Source organism: Hirundo rustica, chromosome 23 (assembly GCF_015227805.2).
Source record: "Hirundo rustica isolate bHirRus1 chromosome 23, bHirRus1.pri.v3, whole genome shotgun sequence".
NCBI lineage: Eukaryota > Metazoa > Chordata > Aves > Passeriformes > Hirundinidae > Hirundo > Hirundo rustica.
Genome location: NC_053472.1, coordinates 4,668,901 through 4,692,423, shown reverse-complemented (window position 1 = coordinate 4,692,423; position 23,523 = coordinate 4,668,901). Strand labels below are relative to the sequence as shown.

General features: G+C 46.3%; 1 protein-coding gene across 6 annotated transcripts in view; it reads left to right on the top strand.

Moving 5' to 3' along the window:
• The first annotated feature begins 602 nt into the window (after nucleotides 1–602).
• Nucleotides 603–23,523, top strand: part of ARHGEF12 (Rho guanine nucleotide exchange factor 12) — a 69,213-nt gene continuing 46,292 nt past the window's right edge. For 3 of the 6 annotated variants that reach the window (XM_040084971.2, XM_040084969.2, XM_040084968.2), the window contains exon 1: nucleotides 603–1,068. In XM_040084971.2, coding sequence (XP_039940905.1) covers nucleotides 1,037–1,068 — 32 coding nt within the window. In that variant the 5' untranslated portion in view covers nucleotides 603–1,036. Of the gene's footprint in view, nucleotides 1,069–7,778; nucleotides 7,886–19,437; nucleotides 19,547–23,523 lie in introns of those variants that run through there. The other 3 variants (XM_058423371.1, XM_058423372.1, XM_040084972.2) reach the window with 3 other exon arrangements.

Below are 23,523 nucleotides of genomic sequence, written 5' to 3'. Positions count from 1 at the left end.
GGGTCCGAAAAGGCTTCCCGAAGGGGAAAGGCCTCGGCAGGGACCGGGAGAAGGGCTGGGAGGGAGGAGGAGGGGGAGAAGGAGGGGAAAGAGGAGAAGGAAAAGAGAGGGAGGAGGAAAAGAGGAGGAAGAGGAGGGCGGCCGGCGGAGGGATCCGGCGGCGGGGCGGGGCGGCCGGAGGTACGAGCCCCCCGGAGGCGCCGGGGAGGGGCGAGCCCGGCCCGGCTCGGCTCGGCGCAGGCTCCCCGGGACGCGCCGCTCCCGCCTCTCTGAGCAGCGCAGCGGGGCCGCCGCCGGGCCGGGAGAACGGAGCGGAGCAGCGCAGCGCAGAGGGGCCGGCAGCGACAGCGGCGGGACTCGACCCGGAGAGCGGAGCGCGGAGAGCGCAGCCAGCGCCGCGGCGCCCCGCTGGGTCCCGGGCCGGAGCGAGAGGCGGAGCGGCGGGGGATGGAGCCCCGGGCCTAGAGGCGGCCGCCCTGCCCGACCCCCTGCGGGCGCAGCACGGGCGGGGGTCGGGGCGGGCGGGCAGCGGGGATGGGCCCGGCCGCGGGCGGGGAGCGCCGCCCGCCCCCCGAGCGCCGCCGCCGCTGAGCCCCGGCGGGACGGGCACGGGCCCCCGCGCTCGGGAGCGCCCGCCGCTCCTTGGAAAGGTTTTGGGTTTTTTTTCCCCCCCTCGAGCCCACCGTGGTTGTTTTGTTGGAGTTTTTGTTCTTTATTTTTTTCCTTGTTGGAGTTTTTCCTTTATCCCCCCCTCCACGCCCCACTTCCGTGGTTTGGATATTCTGGGTGACTGCAAGAAGAGTTTTGGAGTTGTTTTGGATTGGGTTTGGTTTTTGTTGGTTCTTTTTTTCTTTTTTTTTTTTTTTTTTTTTTCCCTTCTCCTGCCCTTGAACTGAGTTTGTCCTCTGTGCATGCCTCTTCTGGAGCAAGGCTGGATCCTGAACCTCGGTGCATGTGAGAGGCAAAGCCTCGTTCATATTCCTGCAATAAGAGTAAAATGTAAATTGGATAATACGACTTCTTGCCAAAGGCTCCAATGAGTGGCACACAGTCCACAATCACGGACAGGTCAGTATAAAATTAGATTTTTTTTTTTTTCTTTTTTTGAAGTGTGAATATTCGCAGAGCTCATGTACTTTGTGTCCTGGCTTTGGTGACAGTCGGGATCAGAAAAGCAGGATTAATTCAGAGGTTCTGGGAACCGAGGGTGTCTTGACTGTCAAAGCGACTGGGTTAACTTTGAAAACGGAGTATTTCAAGTCCAGCAGCTTTCAGGCCTGCCAGGCTGACTTTGTAGGGACCAGGGGTGGTAATTCAGCTCCCAGGATGGGCTGGTGCTGCGGGGAACACCGAAAGCAGGTGTTCCTGCTAGGAGCTTAAGCAGGAGAAGCCACCAGAATTTAGGATCCAGCTGAAGCCTGAACTCAGAGACCGTGTTGAGGTGCACCTGGGTCTCCTTGGGTCAAGTACTGCGGAGAGGTCACTCCAGGTGAGGGCAGGAGGGATAGTTGACAAGCAGGAATGTCTGCTGGTGTCTACCTTAACAGGAACCTGCCCTTAGATACCTGCTCAGGCCCCTGGGCTGCTCTGCAGGTGCCTTTCATTATGTTTGGAGTGCTGTTGTTTGCACTGGTATATTTCAGAGGAAGGGAAAGATACAAAAAAAAAAAGTCGAGTAGGAAACATACTAACGTGCTTTTGAGGCAAGTGAGTGGAATGAGTGTCTTCAGTTTTGTTGGGTTTTTTTTTAAAGAAAAGATACTTTTTTTTGACAAACCACTTTATGTATCTTACTGTATCTTTCTGGTGTCTGTTTGGTGGTTAAGGTGTGAATGTGTGTGGCAAAGGCCTGGCTTTCATGACCAAGCAGTTCTGGCGCAGCAGCGAAGCTGGGGCTGGGACGGAGCAATGATGCTTTGGGGTGCAGGAGCTCACCAGTTTTAGGCTCCAGATGTGGGTAGGAAAGATATTGAGTGTGGTTCTCACTTCAGCCCGAGCCTTTTTGTGACTCCACAGGTCCTCCCAGACAGCACAGTCCAGCGGGCTCTGGGACAGCTCAGACTTGTGTACAATCTGTGTTTACAACTGCTCACAGAGTATTAAATCTTGGCGATTAATTCTGTAGTTTGTACTAGCTGAGTTTTCTCTTTCGCAGCGCATGAATGATTCTTGAGTTGCAGGATGTTTTTCTCTGTGCCAGGCAAGGCAATGACAGTAAAAAGGCATTTGAGTGGATTTGTGAGGATTTTGTTACGTATTTCAGGCCATATGTCTTGTGGCAGTTGCATGATATCAAAAAGAACGACAGGATTTTCATACCAAGGAGCAGTTGAGTGATGCATGGAAAAGAAAAGCACGAGAACAGGGAATTTAATTTACTTGTTAGTAAAACAAAATACTTTCCATTATTGAATTGGGGCAGCCAAATTGAAAATGCAGCGGAGACAAAAAAGAAGTCTCATTTCCTTTTGCTCTCAGTCATGTCAAGAGGATGTTTCTGTTTGGTGTTCCATTAAGGTTTTGGATCAAAAGGCTTTTAATGTCAGGTGAGGAGCTGGCTCTGCAGCCCTCAGATTTCTGGGATGGCTGGGGGAATGTGTGGAAACTGGATCTCTTCTTGTCGCTGCTTTTCACCTGACAGCCCCAGCTCTGGGGTACAAAGTCATGGTCGTGCTTCAGCCAAGAGAAGAGAAGCTTTGGGGTGATCTGATTGTGACCTGCCAGGACATGAAGGAGCCTGTGAGGAAGATGGAGAGAGACTGTTTTAAAAGGCCTGGAGTGACAGGACAAGGGGGAATGGTTTCAAACTCAGAGTAGGGTTAGATTGGTTATTAGGGCAAAACACCCTGTGAGGGTGGTGCCAGGGTGCCCAGAGAAGCTGTAGCTGCCCCTGGATTCCTGGCAGTGTCCAAGGCTGGGTTGGATGGGGCTTGGAGCACCTGGGACAGTGGAAAGTGTCCCTGCCCATTGCAGGGAGATGGAATGAGCTGATCTTTAAGGTCCCTCCCAGCCCAGCCCATTCTGGGATTCTCTGATGATTCTCTGATTATTCCCTGGCTGAACCTTTCAGCAGAACCCCAGACATGGTGGTGGTGTTTGTTCCCATCACGTGGATCTCTGCCATTCCTTTTCACCTCCAGCACTGTGCAGGGTTTGGAGGCGGTGGGTTTTGATCTCTCTTGTCCCTGCAGAGCATTCCCCTTTCCCTTCAGGCCCAGGGAGTCTCTGTGTTGCCTCCTTCAGTCTGCCTCTCCAGCCTGGAATGTAAAGCAGGTGCAGTATAAATAATGTCATTAGATGTACGTGGTATAAATCATCTGACATGTTCAGTTCTCTTTGTGTTTGTCAGTCACCTTCCTTGGTGGGATTGAGATGGGAATTGCCTTAAACCAAGAAAACCCAGCTTGCATCTGTGCCAAATGGTATTAGGAATTTAATAGGGTAGCTTGGGCCTGGATTTTTCTCCATATTAGCTTTACGTATTTGCATTTTGCATATAGAGAGCTGCCTAAATCCACATTACAGACAGCAGATATTTCCTTTGGTATCCCTTCAGTTTAAGGTGGTAAGGATTTGACAGCTGTCACATTTCCCTTGTCCAGGCTGCACTTGTCTCATCCTTGACATATTTTATATCTCTTGTTTTTGTTGATGATGTCATGCTTACCATTAAATATATAAATTAGGAGTGTATGAATGGCCATTTCTAGTGCTGCTCTGGAGCCAGGATGATAAATCATGTTTTTATTAAGCTCTCCCCCCCTTTTTTGTTGTTGTTGTTGTCTGGGCTCATTCTCTCTGTGGACTAAACCTTACCCCAGTTAATTTTGGTAGTGGTTATGCTCACATTCTGTTATCAGAGCTCCCAGAGCAGCATCGTTTTCTGGTGTCTTTTTCTTCAAGTGCCTTCAGTCTGGAGGGCAGTGAGTGCCTGGAGGGGTGGGGGAATACCAGGCATTAAGCAAAAAAAAAGGCAGAGCAGATGTTAAGACTCCTGAGAGTGTAATGGCTTTTCAGAGTTGGTGGAGGAGCTCCTGACACACTCTGCATTTGGGGAGCACCTAAAGGGTGCAGGCAGACAAAAAATTATCTCCTGACATAGCACTTGAGGCTTAGAATCACATCAGCAAAGCATTCTCCAGGATAGCCGTGGTGCCTTGCACGGCTGCTGATGATTTGAGAGAGTTAAACACTGATTTAACTTCCCCTTCTTTTCCTCAGGATGTTCTTTTACTTTGTCAGCTGCTTTTTTTTTTTTTTTATTTTTTTTTTCCTCATAGTCCTGGTGCCCACTGGACCGCATCAAACTCTTCATCTCCAGCCTTATTGCTCGGCTCCTTTATGTTTGTAAACATTTACACCCTCTTAATTTAATCCTCTCTTAGCTATGCTGTATTTGTTCAGAGGCCTCCTAAGGTGGCATTTATCTTGCTGAGCTCAGTAAGTCTTTGAGGTAGACATCCCTGAGCTGCTCATCTGGCTCGACTTGATCATTAGTGGAAGGAAATCTGCACATCGAGGGGACCTTTCTGATCCTAAACGTATCTAAAATCAGTCAGGTGACTGAGCTTCATCCAGCTCTGGATTTAGCTGAGATTTCCCGTATCTTTTAACCTGAAAAAACCCAAAAATCTGGTTTTGGCTACTCGCTGCTGCTGGGTTGGGTTTTTGTTGCCGGACGCTGTTTTTGGCGGGGGCCATAGCAGACTTTGAGGCCCATCTGTGACCAGCCGAGGGGTAGCAGGTGGCCGGGCAGGGTTTGTCGGAGGAGTTTTCCTGTTCCTGCTGGACTGTGCCCACATTCCCCGCCTCTGGAACTCTCCTGGCCGGACACTGGCCAGCTCTGGGCGTTGCTGTGTGCTGTGCACGGCCGGCCACACATGGCCGGGTGAGATAAGGGCTTTATTCTTCCCAAGGCCACGCTGGGGCCGGGCTGAAATTCTGAAATTCGGCCATTTCCAGCCTCTGCTCGGCCACCGAAGGCCGGCCCGAGCTCGGCTGTATCCTGTTATGACACTAAAGAAACATTTGTGTGCCATTAAATTTTTTTTTCGCTCTCGGAGTTAACTGTATTTTTCTTCCTGTCACCGTTCCAAACGCACTTGAGGGTTGAGCAACTGCACGGCTGCAGGACTTGCTTTATGTTTCTTTCTGTTTATTAAAGGCCAATAAAAGAAAGGAGGCTCTTGCTTTCGCAGGACCTCGCTGAGGAACCGGTGACTCCTCTCTGCAGTTGCTTGCAAATGAGTTTTATTTATAACTGTGCTGTAGTTTCTGTTGCTATGATTGGAAAACAGCAGAGGTAGAATTTACACATAATTACCCTTGAGAAGTTTTAATTGGTGATTTGCTCCTGACTTGGTATTAAAATAGACTCTAATTGTTTCTTATCTGCTTTAGATGCACTTTCCCTGTCTTTGGCTCTTTGGAAGTCCCTGTAGTAATTGGGAATTCTTTGACTGTGTTGGTGGGGAAAAAGGGTTTTATTTCTTCCATCAGGGTAAGAACTGCACAGAAAGTCACACCTTAGCATTACTGACTAGTTAGATGTCATTGTCACGCGGTTTTTTTCAGTAGTACAGTCTGTAAAATCCAATATTTATGGAAAATGGGCTGCAGCATGACATCTAAGGATTAAAAAGAGTGATAGTCTTTGAGTGGGGCTTTTCATCCTTGTGCCTTCGCTACGTTTGGAAATTAGCACTTGACAGAGTCCGTGCATAAATTCACATTTTATTTTGCTGTTCTTGAGGCTGGCAGAAGACAGGACTGTCTGGGGTGTTTACTGCTGGCTGGGACACAAATGCTGCCACTTCACATTGCATAGTTTATTAGGGCTTTTACTGGAGACAGGAGCTGAGGTGAGCTTGATTTTCTAGTTTTGAGTAGAGCTGTGGGCGTTGTGATTATTTGGGTGGAGGCAGGAATGATATTTCATCTGTGAGCCCAATTGTATAATTCTCCCTGTGCACAGAGCTCCTGTTAATGGCATTTTAACATTTCAAATGGATGGATTTGGGAAGGTCCTGGGATGTTGGCTCCTTCAGTTTGAGATTTTCAAAATTCTGGGATTTAGCAGCAAGAAAATGACTCAGTGCTGTCCTAGCTGGAGGTGCTTGAGAGGGAAAGTGCAGCTTGGCCTCGGAGCAGGAGTTGGCTGAGGTCACTGGTGGGATTTGTGGGTGTTCACTGGTGTCCTTTGACTTCCATGACCTGTGTGGGAGGAGAGTTCCTTGGTCCTGGAGGGTGACAGCGGTGACCACGGGCGTCCTGCTGGAAATCAAAGAGTCTTCTGTTCACTCTCACAACTGGTCTGGACCTTGTTGTGAAAGTGCTGATTTTGTGAAGTAATGATTAGTGTAGAAGTGGTGTTTTATTGTACAAGTAGTGGTTTAGGTGCTGGAGATTCTGGCAGTTCATCCTAAGGCTGTACAGGGCATTGATGAATTTGCCTGGGGAAGGTGGTGCAGACACCTGTGCCAGTTATTTTCCATATTTTTGCGGCTAGACACCAGGATTATTTGGTTATTTCCTGCAGTGGGGGTCTCCCAGTGAACTTGTGTCTAAAGAATTTGAGCAGCTTCAGTGACTGCTTCTGTTTTCCCAAGAAGCTTTGGAGTATAACCGGCAGGATTTTTGACGTTAACTCTTGTTTTCCCGTAGTATTTTGCGTGGCACCCTTTACCCCTCATGGTTTGAATTCTCGCCCCCACCTGGCCAGCCCTGTGCTGTAGTTTGCAGCTCTGCAGAGTGTTTCAGAGACTGAATTCTCCCCTCCGCCTCGGGGTGGTCCTTTGGGTCACCGGGGAGGTTTGTTGGCTGTGCTGCTTGAAAGATAAGCTCAGCCTCTTGCCTTGAGCTTTTATCCTCCAGCTTTCTCCTTGAATACCTCTTCCTTCCCTCTGAAAATTAGCAGCTGGAGATTTATTAATGAATCCCATTTGTATTATCCTCGAGTTTCTGGTGGATGAGCTGCTGTAAAAACGCTTCTTGTAGCATTCCAGATATTCCTCTGCCTAAGCACTCCCCCTGATATTTTTATCTGCTTTGAGATAAGCAGATCTTCCTGTGTAAGAGATGTCAATAGCACTAAGAGAAAATAGACTTAAATGCATATTTTCAGGTAGGTGATGCTGTGTTCTGTGGCCCTGCTCTGGATAATTATTAGGTTTAAAGAATAAAAGTCTTAGTTCATGTCTCAGCTTGATTAAGCTAAGGGTCAGGAGCCTGGATGTTGGTAACATCTCAACATCAGGAGAGAGAGCTTAAAATAAGGACAGGAGAAACAGCAGCAAAGGAATTAGTAAAACGAAAAGGGATGTAAAACGTGCAGTGTTTGGTTAAGAATGCAAAAGGGATAAAATGCAAGGCAGGATACATACAAAATAGTAACAGCACGCTTAGAAAAAGACAGGAAGAAGCAACGTTTACTCATTTTTCTTTGAAAAGAAAACACGTAAAAATAAATGCATTAAAATGACAGGAAAAAACAGCGTCCTTATGTTTCAAATGTAAGCATAAGTATAAATAGTAAAAGCCAAACAAACAGTGTTCAGCCTGTGACATTCACAAATGGTCTGGATGTTTTGTTATCACCCTGCATCCTCTCCTTGAGGATTTTCAGTGTTGTGTCTGTTTGACTTCTGAGGCCCATGGGCAGGAACCCTTTCTTGCAGAGCCTGATGGTAAATAAGAAACATTGCTGTTTACATTTGTTGGCAAACACTTAAATGTGATCCTGTGGCGCTATTTTAAGCTCTGTTTTGACAACGCTGAAAGGTCTGGGCTGGGATGTTGGGTGGCAAAAGCGTTTCATGGAATTGCTGTGGCACTGGGAAAGCAGATGAGAGGAGTCCTTCCTGAGGTGGAGGAGATCACAGCGCAGGTTTGTGTACTTGGAATAATTCTGGTGTGATGTGGGTCATGGTCCTGTCAGTCCCTGGGGTGCTCTCAGATGTCCTGGCAGGAGGGGCACGGTCACAAGTGTGTGCTTGGCCTGGACATGGCACTCAGGGCTCAGTTCTTCCAAAAAAATAAACCTTTTATGGGCAGGGAGCAGGGTTGGGTAGAAGTTGGACTGTGTGAATTAAGCAGCAGGGCCTCTCTTGGTGGTACAAAGAAGTTGAAATGTTGATGCTAAAAAACCTAAGAGAGAATCTCCATGTTCTGGCAGCTCTTGGTTGCTCTCAGCTGGCCCAGGAGCTGTGCCTGCAAGAGCAAAACTCAAACTGGTTTTCCTCCTGAGCTCTTGAAATACGTTTTGGAAATTTTCAGAGATATTGGTGGGAATCTGAATTTTATTCAGGTGCTGTTCGTTATTGAATGCGTGAGTAGCAGCCCAGTTTACTCTTGTTTGTGTGAGAAGCTGGTCCTGGATTTATTTGCGGGCTGTGAATCCCGGTTTGTGGTATCACATGCTGTCCTGGGTGACTTCCCAAGTGCAATCAGTAACCTAAGAAGGGTTAAACACTCCTTTTCCAGAGTCCTGCGTGAGCTGCAGTGCCGGAGAGGGGCTGGAAAACTTAAGTGGGACCTGGCTTGACCTGAGCAAACATTTCCCAGCGTGGAGGAAAAGCCCCATGCGTTTAATAAAGCACCAGACCGATGTGAGACAGGCAAAGGACTGGGGAGTCCACCACTCCCATAAACATGCAAGCTTCAACCTGCAGGCTCACCTGAAGCATCTGATGGCTGCTTGAAAGTCTTTTTTAGCCTGTTATGATAGTGGCTGTTGGTGCAGCCTCTTGGCAGCACTTCAGACAAGGCGTCTCCTCTCAGCGCTCCGTGCCACGGAGGCACCGCTGCCTCTCTGCTGTGCCCAGATGCAAAAGAGGCCTCAAAGAGATCAAAGCTGCCAGAAAAGTGATGGAGAACGTGGAAGGGGAGAGAATGAAAGGAGGGAAGCCATAACGAGCGAGCAGAGAAAGGAAATAGGAAAAAGCTGCAGTGCAAGACAGGAGAAATCAGTAGGAAGTGAGTGAGAGGGAGAGAAATGGGAGAGCTGGTGGCAGCTGCCAGATAGGAGAGAGGTTTCCTGCCTGCCCCGTGCTCTGGAGGCACATGGCAGCCTCTGGGGGCAGAAAGCCCTGCCAAGGCAGGGCTGGGGGAGCACGTTCAGTGTCTGGGAGCGTCTGCGTGGCTGCTCCGAGGGACAGCGGGTCCCCTGTGGCACTGTTTGAGCCGTGTCGTGATAATTCCCGTTCAAAGCTGCTGCGTACGAGCCAGAACGCAGCGTTGTTTTCTGCTCCGTGTCGCTAGGATTTCCTCCTCCCCCCCGCCCCCTTTTGAAAAATTATAATTACGTGATGTCCTAAATGAGGCGGTGACCTCAGCCAAAAGTGAGCCGCTGTTCTGGGGATTTAAAAGAGGGATTTTCCCTGCTGCTGCAGACTCCATCCTGACTGAGGCGGCAGCACCAGCTCTGGCAGATATCCACGGGGAGCTGCAGCAGAGGAGAGCGAATTTATATCGCGTGGACTTCCTAAACGTAGGGATGGGGGGGAATCCTCGTGTGCCGAGGATAAAAGGGATCTCCTGGTGCTGCAGCGCAGCTCTCCAGCTGGCAGTGTGTTCCTGCAGCCTGTCGGGAGGCACCAAATGATAGGCTGTGGTTTGCCCTGCGCAGGCCCTGCGGTTCGGGGAGCGGAAGTGGTTCCTGCGGGCGCAGATCTGATCTGAGCAAACCCAACACCCTCGCTCGCTCTGCCTGGGGAAGGTGCTCTGGGGATCCTGCACAGAGAGCCCTCTGCAGCTGCCGTGGGCTTGGCTTTGCTGGGAGGATGTGTCAAAGGCGCCCAGAGGAGCACCTGTGCAGGTGCATCGGCAGTAGAGGCAAACGCCTTGCAATAATTTGGAAATAATGGTCTAAAAGAGCCGAGCTCTCTACATCGCTGTTCCTGAGACATATCTGGAATATCCACCTAGATATCTCTAGAGCACAGGTTTAGATACTTCAGTGCTGGGTGGTTTGGTGTAAGAGTTTGATAATACTTGGAATTGGGAAATAATGTTGGCCCAGCGCAGCAGCCCCTTTGAGGACAACTGAAAGCCCCAAGTTTTACACTCAGGTCACTCACTTTATGGAATTTGCTGTGAGAGTGAAATAGTGAGGGGGAAAAGGGAAAAAAAAAAAAAGGCGAGCACATGTTTCTTGCAGTCTGGAAAGATGTAGGAATGTTGGTGCTGGCTGTAAATGCTGCAGCAGTATTTACTTTGGATGTGAACCAGTGCAACTTCAGCTGTATGTATGGCACAGCAAACCCTGACCTCCTCTCCCTTTCCCTTTTAGCAGGCTCATTATCAGCTGTCACACCCACCAGTGACACTCCAGCAGTGTCCTGTGGTGTCTGCACCTGCTCACCCCATGCCTTGCCTCCCTCCTGTCCCCGGGGCACCTGGTAATCCAGGCACAATCCAGGTTTAGGGCAGGAAAACCCTTCTTTGCTGGCTGGGAGGGGTCAGCAGGGCTCCAGGAGGAGGGGACAGTCCCTGGGTGCTGCTCAGGCATTCTGGAGGAGGCTCTTCCCCCTCCCAGAAACGGAGAATTAAACTTAGCTGGGAGGGGGAGAGGAAACAGCTGAGTTTTGGGCTGCCTGCAAAGCTCTAAATCCTGTCCCTGGAATTCAGCCAGATGAAAAGAACCTGTCCCTTCCCACTCCCTTCTCTTTTTTTTTTTCCCCCTCGTAATTTTTTAAATTAATATCTGGTTTTATAATCATCCTGGCCCTGCAGCTCCTGGGAGGTAGCTCTGCTGAGCCTCCTCGCTGGCTGCAATGACAGGAACATCACAGCAAACTCAAAATGTGCCGAAAATTTTGCTCCATCTGTCGCTCTCCAGATCCAGAGAAAATGGCTCCTTCAGATCTCCAAATTGGTTCTTGGAATACTGGTGGGATTTGATCAGCAAGAGTCTAAAGAAACTTGAAGTTTGCAATTGAAATAAGTTGGTTTCTCCGTTTTTTTTTTTGTTTTTTTTTTTTTTAATTGGGGAATCTGGCTGTGTTCTGGCCCTGGCAATCCAGGCACAATCCCTGGAAATATATATATATAATTTTGGGGACTATTCCCCCCAAATAAATGTTGCTATAGAGTGTATATAGGGATTTAGGGTTTTCCTTGCTTTTTAAAATTTTTTTTTGTCTGTTTAATTAAATGCCTTTTAGATCAAAAAGCTTGCCCCAAAAGAGCATTTCAAAGAGGGAGAAAAATAACAAAGAACATGCAAATAATGAGGTGGGGTTTGTTGTTCTTTTTTTTCCTTTGTGTTAAATAATAATAATAAATAATAATAATAAAAAAAGGTAGTTTGTAATTGGTTGTGGGGATGAGCACAGAGGGACTCTGGACACTTCAAACAAGGACTGCAAGTTGTTTATTTAAACTGTAAATTTAGATGTGAAATCTTTTCGTTTTCTCCTCCAAGCTGTATTTGGATCACTTTGCCGTGGGAGTAAAGGAATAAATAAATGAATAGATTAACAGAATAAATGTAAGATACAACAATGAGCTGTATAGCAGTGAGGAGCCTCTCGAATATTGGGGAAGCTCGTTCCCTGTGAGATTTTAGGGAATGTGCTGAGGTTGGTGGCAGCATTCTTGGATCCAGTTCCATGAAAATGTGCAGAAATGCCCAGTAGCGAATGAATTTTGTCTTGTAGGATCAGGAGCCGCCTGGGCTCTCCCCCTCTCCCTCTTTTCCATCTCATGGAGACGTTTGCTTTAGATTGAAGCACTCCTCTGGCATCCTGGCGATTTCCCTGCTGCAGAAAATACCTTGGGAGGAGTTGTCTTACTGTACTGAGAGAAAACTGCATTTCCCTTTGCTTTAATGCGCTGGCATCCTGCTGGTGACCAGTGCTCAATTCTTACATTCCCAGGTTTCTTGCATATGTGGTAGCTTGGACCATCTCAATTCCTTAAGCTCAGCTGTTGGTGCTGGTGATGATAGAACATTTTGTTAGTCCTGTGAGACGTCCGGCTGTGGGAGCTGATGGCTGATGAGTGCATCTGGTTGATACAGAGGAAATTGGAAAGGAAGTTTTGGCGTTTAGAATTTGCCAGGACAGCAGGGAGAGAGTTGTGGTTTCTTTCAGGCACGGGTGACTCTGATCTAGCTGATAGCAGCCAGCATATTCAGCTTTCTCTAGGTATGCATGCTCTGCTTAAACAGAGCTAGTAACGCTTCGTGTCGTCTGTTTGATGATCAGATGTTACCTGGAAAGCAGTCACTGCGTTAAAATTTCCCTGATTTCTGCCCTGCTGCCCCTCCAGGGGAGCAGGAAGCACCTCATGTCCAGCACAGTACAAATATATTGTGAGTAAATAATAAAAAAATCAGGTGAATCAGCTGCCAAACCCCACCGAGGAGGTGCAGTGAGCTCCGGAGTCTCAAACCAGAGGCAGATGCAGCGTTGGAGTTAAACAGTAAAAGTTCCTGGCAAGGTTTGAAACCTTCCTTTCCTCTCTGTGTGTGCCTTTGGTGCTGGGCTTGAGGGGAAGGGGGAGATGGAGAGCCCTGGAAAAGGCTGTGGGTTATCCACTGGAGGACAGAGTCAGAAATAAAGTGAATTCTGGAGGAGATAAACTGGTGTTCAGCTCATTAACAGTTCCTGGAAGCACTGGGAACTCCACATTTGTATGTTCTTTGTTGCACTGGAGCAGTGGGAAAATGAAAATGTGTTTTAATGCATTAAAAAAGTGGATTTCTGCCTTTTCAGAGTACAGATGTTGCTACCTTTCATTTTTTACTTGGGTTTTTCTTCCCTGCTTTTTGAATTTGGGGCTGTAAGGCTGCAGGTGTGGGATAGAATAATGATGAAGCCAGTCCTGACTTGCTTCTGGGGTCAACATTTTGATGTTGATCCTGTCCTTGAGTCCGTTTATGTTTTGCTCTGTAAAACCGGGGTGGGATGAAGTTTATGGTGAAATAAAAAAGAGCTGCAAAATTCTTTGGAAAGAGTAAATGAAGCTGTGCCCCTCCCTCGCTGGTTCTCGACGAATAGTGAGCAGTTCATAGAGTTTTATAGGGCTGGAAGTATTTATTGCTGACAATTCCCAGCCCTGGAGTGAACCAGAACAAGGTATTGAGTGCTAAATCCATGGAATCTGTCTTGTGTTTTTTATCTCTCTCTGAATTACGACACGGTTTTAACGGCTGCGGTCAGTTTGCTGTGAATGAAATAGATTTTGTCGTAGCAAATGGAGTTCCCCAGCTCTCATTGCTCTCTTTTCAACTTGTCAGAGAAAAGTAATTATTCTATAGCTAATTTTTGCTATTTTGGCATGGACTCAAGTTGGCATAAAGATATTTTGGAGCTGCTTTAGGGGGGGCTTTGCTTTATTTTTTTGTCAGACTTATTGGAATTGGTTGAACTTAATTCAATGACAGGATAAGCAAAAATTTGTTTAGATAGGCTGTTCTGAAATGTTTAATGCCTTCTAAAATTGTTCATGGTAAAAGATCAAGGAAGGAAACTCCGTGACCTTTTGAGTGCAGCTCCACAGAACCCATTTTCCTACGCCAGAAGTCAGTCCAGACAATGAAACTGAAAGAGGGTTCCCTTTCATAAAGGACCTTTCATGTTTTGCTTTTGCAGATTTATTTTTTTTTTTTTTCATCACAGATTTAGCAGACTTTACAGCTGTCTTTTAATCAGTTTCCATATTTGTACCAGAACTTTCTTATTTTAATTACTGTCTGTAGAAACCATTCAGCTGCTTGTTGTGTGACACAGTAGAGGATGATAATTTTCTGTAATTCTTTTCTTGGCTTAGATCACTGCAGTAATATCTATCAGCGGCAAACGCGCAGAGTTAAAATTTTGTGCTGCAAGTTTTAATGACTCAGTGTTCCCTTTTTTTTTTTTTTTTTGTTTTTTTTTTAAGCCCTTTGCTGAGGGTTAATGCAGCCGTGCATTAAGAGCAGACAGCTGTGGTTCAGCCTTGTAATGATTGACTCTAAACTGGGTTGCCAGTCTAATCCTAACTTGTGCTGATCTGGGCTTTTTGCTCAGCTGCCTGCAGCCCAGGAGGTGGGTTTTGTCCAGAGCACAGGATTTGGGTGGTGAATCATCCTAAATAATAAATTGACTGTATCTCCAGCAGTAAAGTTGATTTTCCCACCCGCTCGCTTTGTCAGTTTCTCCCCCGTCTAAATCACTTTTGCTTTTTCCTTTATGGGTAGTACTTCTGCATGTGATTTAATCTTCAATTTTTTATGTGCCAGCTTTAATTTGAGTTTTCCCTGGCATGGTGCAGATGCTCTCCTCAGGTTTCACTCAGTGGCCGCTGCAGCCCATGATTGTACTTGAAAAAATTGAGGGTTTTTCTTAAGGCGTTCTCATCTCCGTCCTAAAAACATCTGCTTAACTCTTACATAGCAAAATGCTGTGAAAATTGAAAGTTTGCAGGAATTTCTGGCATGTGCATTGCCATCCCAAATAAGTTGAACGTGCCAAATAGCTGTGATATTTTCTGGACATCACAAGGTGCCACAGACTTCTGTCACTTACTTATTAAAAAAAGGGAATTCTGCTACTGATGTAAGGTAGAGTGGCTGATCTGGACAGCATTCCCACTTCAACTGTTGTTCTCCTTTTTTACTGCAAAAACAATTTCCTGTTCCTGTACCTCAGTTTTCTGTTTTTCCAGCTAATTTCCAGTAATTGAAGGAGCTGAAGTATTGAAGGGTTTGTTGGTGTGAAGCAGTGGGTTTGGAAAATGATTACTTTATCTGCTCTAAGCTGTCCTTAAGTTGTCTCTGACTTGCAGAAATTGCTGAGAGGAAGCTGCTGGGTCTTTACCTTCCACCGCCTCTTATGTAACCCAGCATAGCTGGGATACTCAAATGAAATATTAACTCATTTGTTCATCGTTTCCTGCTTTCCATAAAACGTATCCAGAGCAGGCAGAGAGAAAATTTCTTAGTCCTTTGCTGCTTGTGAGTGGCTGAGAGCAGTAAAAGGTTTTGAGGCAACGCACACAACTCTTTTTTTTTTTTTTTTAATGGAGAAAAGAAAATATAAATTTCCCCACGCTTGATTCAAGTGCAGTTCTGTGCCTCTGACACCTTCATGACTTTTTGTGGGATGTACTGACAGAGCAGGCCATGATTTCCGTGCTTGAAAGCACTCGGGTGTTTCTCAGATGTGTCTAAAATCTGAAGGTCTTTGAGTAGACTCTAGAGTCCTTGCTGAAATATGTCAGATTTCTCACATTTCTTCTTCTCTGTACTTTTAGATTTACAAATTCTCTCAGAAAAACCCCGTAGCAGTCTTCTGCTAGTTCCTGTTTATTTAGGGTGAGTGGGATGGGTTTTGTTCCTTGATATAAAATAGGAGAAATGAAGGTTCTGGGCCCAAAGAAGAGGGAGAGAATGAAAGTCATTGCTAATTTGAAGCTCCATGGAGTATTTGGATATTCTGATGGGGAAACTGGGCAGCCATTCCCAGACTGATAATTTTTGGGGCTAATAAAACGTGTTGACAGGCTTTTTATTTACTGATGTGACGTGCTGTAATGTTAGGGATTCGCTGCTTGAAAATGCACGTGTCCGTCTGTCCCGTATCCTGGTGGTGTCTGTATGGAATTCTTTGTCAGTTGCAGATTGTTTCCATCCGCGCCTGGTTGAACTCCCCAAAAACTGGGAGCGAGCTTTGGCCTCTCCAGCTAAGCAGCAAATATCACATCAGGGAATCCCAAGGCTGGGATTGGTTGGGTTTGGAGGGACCTTAAAGATGATTTTGTCCCATGGGCAGTGCCAACTTCCACTACCCCGGGTTGCTCCAGCGTGGCTTGGGGCGCTTGCAGGGATCCAGGGGCAGGATCTTCCCACATCCCAGCCGGCATCCTGAGAGCTTGGTGCGTTGCAGGCTGAGGATTTCCTGGCAGGGCTCCCCCAGCAGCGGCAGGATGGGATGCTGAGCTCCTCCTGGCTTCTTTCCACGGGGGTGTGGGCTCCGTTCCTCGGGGAGCGCTCGCCTTCCGCCCTGTGCAGCTCTGGGAAGCTCTGCTTTTCCCAGGCCTGGCTCCTTGGTGGGGTAAAGGTCTGGAAATTCTGTGTAAATATTTACCATAGCCCAGCCTGACCGGCACAGAGCTGGGGTCTGAACGAGGAGAAGAGCTCTGCGAGGAGGAAAGGATTCCTTAAATCGATACCAAATATTGGGGACCGATATTGCTGTTCTTTGCAGAGAGGGATGGAGCAGAGATTTCACACTTCTGGAAAGTGAAACCTGGGATATTCAGGCTTGCAACTTGTGTGATGTTTTAGAAGCACTTATTTAACTTCGTTTTCATGCCTTTTATTATTCTTTAGTTGAAATTGGCAAAGATAACTCTTTAAACAAGTTGTTCACTACTTATTCCTACCCCATCTTTCCCATGTTCCTGGGAGAGATTTCTTTTTTAATTATGTATTTTTTTCCACGCTTCTTCCTTCTCCTCCTTTCCTGCTGTTGTCCAGGACTGCAGAAATCCCTGTGGATTTAAAACAGTGATATTCCGTTTCCAGTCCTCGCCATTTCTTGGCTATCTCTAGTTTCTCCTAAAAAACCTGATTGCATCAGACTTTCTTGCTTTTTATGGTCATTTTTTTTTCCCCTCCTCCAAATTGTTTTCTTTTTATGTCCTGTGACTGAGCGTACTGGGGGAAGGAAATCTGGGAAATCAGAGTAGGAAGCAAGATAGAAGCTTCCATTCCTGAATCTTTCTTGTTTTTACACTGTTTCCTGGCAGCTGCATTGCTTTGCGCTTGAAAGGGGATGTATTGTGTTGCTTTCTCCCAAAAAACTGCAGATAAAATAGAAATAAAAATTAATTCTGTAGATTTTTTACGTTAATTATCTCCATAAGCAAAAAAAAAAAAAACCAAAAAAAACCACATTGCAGACAACAGTTAAGTCTTAAGACTGTGCCTTAAAGTCCTTTTTTTTTTTTTTTTTTAATACTAAATGTTTTTCCTGATAGACTGAAATTTCATTTGGACTCTTCAAAGTCTGCTTGACTTCTTTATAACAAAGAGAAGCTGCAATATCCATTTCTGACCCTTTTAAGCTTGTTTTATGGTACAAATGCATTTCTTTTCGCAAGTGCTCATGCCAGTTACAGAATTGTTATGTTTCAGGAAATTGAAAATGTCCCTTCTGAGTTAAAAGCCTTGAAGCATTTTCCTTTTGTATTCCTGGTTCCTCCTCACTGACTTTAATGACTTCAAGTAAAATATTTTGCATGAAAATTTAAAATAGATGAATTTGAGGGTGTTTTTTGCAAGGATATTTAATAAATATATACACAAAAGACACAAATATTCATATATAAAACATAAGTATGTAAAATACATAAATAAATATATAAAATATACAAATATATTAAAAATAATACATAATGCTCTATACTGTTTTACGCATTTTTATGATTGTCAAGCAGCCTGCAACCTTAAATTGGTGCTAGGGGTAGACTGAGGCAGGCAGCTGGGAAATGTGAATTTGCTCTGTACAGTGAAGGAAATGGGAAATATCAATGTTCTAACCCAAAATATCATTTAGTAAATTACGGTTTATTCGTCTGTCAGGTTGTCCCATCTGTGTTTCACTTGATGATGAAGAGCATTAGGGAGAAAAATGTGGAAAGGCTTGATTTTTAAACCGTAACCCAAGTTTAAAAATATCTCTGTTTTGACACCCTCAGCAGAGGCTGTTTGGTGCATGTGATTCTCACTCGGGCATGAATAAACTGGATCTGAAGCCCTGCTCTGGGATTTGCAGCCCCTTTTTCCCCAGCTTCTTAACTCTGGCATTCCACATTGGTTAAAAAACCCCAATATTGATCCTTTTTTCCCCTTGTTCTTCCCAAGGATTGACAGGAAGGGGTGTTCCTGTCAGGATCCGAGCTGATCCTGGCCTGCCTTTCTCCTTCCCTCTGGTTACCATTTTCTTCTGGAGCGCTGACATTTTCCGATTTGTGAAATTCCTAGAAAATTGAGGAGCTGGGCAAACGTTTCAAAATAGGAACCAATGAGACGGAGCCCTCTGCTATTTCGAAAATGATAATGCGTGCCGCTGGAAAAGGGAGAAGCATGGAAAATACAAGTTCTGGCTGGGAAATTATTGCATGGAGCAGGGAGATGGATGGGTAGGAGTTGATTTCTTTGGCTTCCTGTCTTCTGGGTAATTGCAGCCTTGCTGCAGTTGTGGCTTGGAGATGATGTTTGGTACCAGCATCTGTTGGACAGGCTAAAAAATTTGGTCATGAGAACTGAGGAAATGCAAAAAGAAAATAACTCTTATTAATGTGTTCCAGTGGTTTGCTGCAGTTTCATTTTTTAATAGGCCTCAAGATTTGTGAAGGGGGAAAAAAAAAAATAAAAAAAAGGTGGAATTTAATGAGGAATAGGGTAATTCAAGTCAAATCACCAGAAATGAGTTTGGTGGAGTTCTCTGGGGTTTATGGCAAGGACTAAAATAGAGATCTTGGTTTTTGCCTGCTCTGTCTGTACGTGGCAGTTTGGCCGCTTGTTAATGGAGAGCCGGAGCCCGGGGCGTGCTCGGAGCCCTGGGAAGATTTACATTAATCAAACACAAACAGACAGTGTAGCGTGAAGAAATTTCTATCCCGCCAGCACTGCTCCCAAACTTCATTAGGTTATTGGGGCAGAAAAAGAAAACAGCCCCTTCACCCTGCAATCCTTCCCCGGGGCTTGACCACTCGGGGAAGCTCAAAGACCTCACAGCCCCCCTGGTTTGACCTCTGAGTTTGCCTCTGTGCGTGGCACAGAGGGGCAGTGCTTCCTTCTCCCTCTTTCCCTGCCTCCCCACTCCTGGAACGATCCAGAGGTTTGTGTTTTCCTGCTGCTGGGCTCTGCTTTTCCAGGTGCCACGCGCCGCAAAACGCCCGGAAAGCCGATGCGTGCCCAGCGTGGCACAGCGTGACCCTGGGCAAGGCTGGAAGTGGATTGAGGGGAAAATCTCGGTGCCCTCTGCCAAGCCTTTGTTCCCTGTGCCTCGTGATCCCTTGGATCAGTGTTGGGATTTCGTGGCGGGAATGCACACAAATCTATATTTATTTTATATATATATATTTATAGATATGCATGCATATCGATGCGCAGAGAACAAACATATCCATCCCCCACGTGTACATGAGTATATAAATATAGATATACATTTTTATGCCCCCACCCAGGACAGCTGGAAATGCTGAATTTTTAAAATCCCAGCTCTGCCCCTCTCTCTCTCTCTCTCTCTCTCTCCTGCTTCCCTGTTGCTGTGGGCTGGCCATGGATGCTGCTCTCCCCGTGCCCATGAGCAGCCCTGGCTGATGCTGCTTGGGAGGAGGTGGGAGAGAAGAGGTGGAGTTTCTTCCCTCCCCTGAGTGGTCAGTGAACAATCAGGCAGATGCCTCCCAAGGATACCCGAGGAGAAGCCTGAAAACACCGGGAAGCTTCCAAGGAGCGCGGCTCAGGCTCCTTGGGGAGGATTTGGGATCAGAGCGCTCCCCCTGGGATCCCTTTGGGATGTTCCTGCTCAGCTGACTTTGGCGTGTGGAACAGGTAATACGGAGCCTTTGTTCCTATTCCCTGAGCCAGGAATACCTTCCTTGGATGCAGAGCAGAGAGAAAGGATTTCTCCTTTAATACCTACTGGAAAAAAGGGTGGGGGGGAGGTTTGTCTCCCTTTTTTTTTTTTTTTTTTTTCCCCTTTCCTCTTTTAACAGCTGCTATGTGAACCTGAGTTACTCCTTTGTATTTTCGTTGTGCAAATGGCCAGTTTAATGTGTTTGCTGTGAAAATCTGTGTCTTGGTGTCTGAGCTCAAGAACAAAGGTTTTGACAGCCTGGAAGGATGCTTTAGATGTAGATGCTGGCAGCACTCCCTTCTTTCCATTTCCCAGTAATTCCATACCAGACCTTCCTCACCAGCCACAGGGAAATGTGATTTTTGATAAGCTGGTATTTTATGCATGTTGATGTTAAATTAGCCGTCGGTACTCAAGCAACCATCTCCGAGTATTTTGGGTGGGGTTTATTTTTCTGAATGCATTGTTCACTGAGCTGGTTGTTTTTATCCTTTAATTTTATTGTGACGTGTTCTAAGATGTAAAGAAATTGTTATCAGTCACGATGATGGTGTGGACGGATTGGAGGCAGCGTTGATAGAGTGACAGCCATCAGCACTGAGGGAAAATGCAGTGTTTTGTACTAATATATGAGGTTGTGGTGTAGAAAGGCTGTGAGATGCTGGGGGGATTTGTTGTTGTTTTTCTTTAATATAAATACAAATACAGCCAGTGAGGGCTGGCAGTTCTCATCATCCTGCCTGGTGAGGGGGAGGCACCAAGAGCTGAAGGTGTCGCTGAGCCCAGTGGGGAAACAACTCCAGTCTGGCGTTGCTGTTCCTGCTGCCTTGGTTATCTCCACACCCCTTCCACATATCTTGGGGAATTTGCTGCAGTCACCTTTTAGCAGCTGGGAGCTTTCCTGAGTAAACATTTGTTGGTTGGTTTTTGGGTGGTTTTTTTTTCCCCCTTTTGCTTGTATTTTTATTTATTTTACGAGACCCAAGAGGCAAATATTAATACAAACACATCCAGAGGCCTATTAATAGCTCGGGGTTTGACTCACAGGCTGTTCTCAGGATCTTGAGCCATTTTACAAGGAGCTTCACTCCTGGATTTTTATCTTCCATTTTACAGTCGGAGAAACAGGGCTTGATGTTGCTGAGAAATCCTAATCCTGTGTTCTGCTCCAGTCCTTCCCACTACTCTTTCTGGATTTATGCTGTAGTTTAGATGGAGGGGAGATGAAATGGGAAGGAGCAAAGCATGCCACGAATGCCTGTGTACATTTTTTTCCCCTCCTCATGCAATGTGTGCTATGTGCATCTTTCCTCTTGTGTTTTATGGGCCAGAGCTGCATTTCAGGGGAGAAATAATTGGTTTGCCTATCCCAGAAGCCTCGTTCTTTTTCTTAGGCCATTTAAACAACTGAGATAGCTTCAACTCCGGTATACAGCACTGCTAATCTCTTTACAGCTCAGCTGACATCACATTTTCTTTTTTTGGAAAACTGCAATGTATGGTGGAGAAACTTTCCATGGATGCTTCTCAAATCTCAGTGGGTTCTGGGGCAGAAGCCCTGCTGGGAGGTGTGGAAGCCAGCAAGGTGAAATGCTCATTTAGTTGCATACTTGGAATTTAGGCTCCAACAGTTTGGTTGCCCTTGGTGCTTGTATCTACAGGAGGAAAACTTCAGCAGAATGAGCTCTGAAGGGCTGAGAGCTAAAAATACACTGTCCAGGTTAAGCAACACTGTGGTAATGATTTCTTGATTCTCTCCGTGCTGCAGCTTTCCTTTGTAAAATCCTGGATCCAATTTTTTCCCTTGGTGTAAATTAAGCCACTGGGAGCACTTTGCCTTTGGGTGGTTTTAGACATATTAACTGTAAATTACTTTATGGCAGCTGGGAAATATTTGGAAGCTTCGCAGAGGTCAGAGGGGTGGATGTTGTCCGCACATCCCATGCAGAATGGGTGTAATTTGGCCAAAGGTTCATCACTGAGTGGAAAAAGGGAGGGCAGGGCTGGAAGTGCTTTTGGGTTGAGCGTCTGCTTAGCTTTGAGCTCATAAACTGCTGGTTCTGATGAGCAGGCAAGTCTTGGCTTACACTTCCAGAGCAGTAAACGCACGTGAACCTCTAAAACAACCTGAGGAGGGCTGAAGGGAAATGTAAATCAAGACAAGGTGCCTGCTGACCTCGTTTGTCACAGGAGTAACTTAATGAAACTTTTGGGTTGTGCAGTAGGTCAGACAAACTGATAATACCTTTGGAATGTGTAAATCCACGGGGGAAGGTGCTGCTGAGCTCTGCTGCTGTTGTCAGGTCCTAGTGACGTCTGTGGCAGGGGAAATCACAGAATTCCAGGATGGTTTGAGCTGGAAGGGTCCTTAAAGATCACCCAGCCCCGTGGGCAGGGACAACTTCCACTATCCCAGGTTGCTCCAACCTGGCGTTGGACATGTCCAGGGGCAGCCAGAGCTTCTCTGGGCACCCTGTGCCAGGTCTCCTCGCCTTCCCAGGGAACAATTCCTTCCCAATATCCAATCTAACCCTGCTCTCTGTCAGTGTGAAGCCATTCCCCCTTGCCCTGTCACCCCAGCCCTTGTAAAGAGTCACTCTCCATCTTTCCTGCAGCTCCTTCAGCTCCTGGAAGGCCACGATGAGGTCACCCCAAAGCCTTTTCTTCTCCAGAACAATCCCAATTCTCCCAGCCTTTTCCTCTGCTCACCTTAGTGGCCAGTGACACATTAAACCAGGCAAAGCTGATAATGCTGGGGAGCACAACAGCAGCTCGGCCTTGTCAACTCATTAAAGCATCTTTTGAAAGATGCATAGGAGAAATAATAAATGTCTTGGTGCAGGTTCTTTAGTGCACTCTCAGTAGTCCCAGGCCGTGGAGGTGTGGTGTTCCTGTGCCAGGCAACTGTACTCACTCCCCAGAAATGTGAACTCTGGGCCAAATACTCCTCTGTGCCTCTGAACCTTGTACATATATTTGCAAAACTTAAAGCTGCCTAATTGGAGGCAGCGTTACGCTATTTTGAAAGCTACATTTCCAGTTGTATTACGTGCGCTCTGTGTTGGGGTTGGTCTTTTTTTTTGGTTGTTTTTTTTTTTTTTTCCCCCCCTCTCCTCCCTTTCTAATTGCTGTCTTTTGCTGTTTTTAAGGACTGTTTCCACACCAGGCTCGTTGCTGGTTCATAACAACCACAAGCTGGGTATGGCATTAATAAGGAACTAGGCTTGGTGCCTAATGAAATGCAAAAACTGCTCCCCACGCTGGGGCAGCACAAGCGATCCAACCCTGGGTGTGTGTGTGTGTGTCTGTCAGGTGAAAGCAAATCCCGTGGCACTCCACAGCTTTGGCTCTCTCTGGTCTGCTTAGGAAAATAAAATTGTCTTAACTGCTTTGATTTTTTGGGGCAGTTCACTGGAAAGCTGCTGCAGACGCCGTGGAGGAGGAGCGGTGCTGCTGCCACCGAGCCAGCTCTGCATTGCAATTATTGGCAAGCAAAGCAAACATTTCATTTCCCTGTAATTAGCTGCAGTTTAGGGAGGGCAGGTTAATTTGGACTCCACGCCCTGTCTGCGCAAGAAACCCCGGTGCTTGATTTGATTCTTTCAGGCTATGGGCAAAGGGGTTTAAAAGGATTTTTCAGAAGTGAAAGCTGGAGGAATGAATCACAACAAACGTGTTCTACCCATCTTCCTTCCCTTCTTCCAAGCAGCAAAAGCTCAGGATGCAAGGATGATGGGAAAATACGGAGAAAATTGGATATTTTGGGGCTCTTCTAGTATGGCCAAACCGCATATTTCAGCTTTTTCTTGCTTCCAGGGAAACTTGTGCTCTCTAGGCCTGGGAATATTTGTCTATGGCCTACTTCAAAATAAATAAATGAGTGAGAAAACTGGGTTTTAACTTGTGAAATCACAAGCTTGACCTTTCTCCTGTACCTGGTCACTCGTGTAAA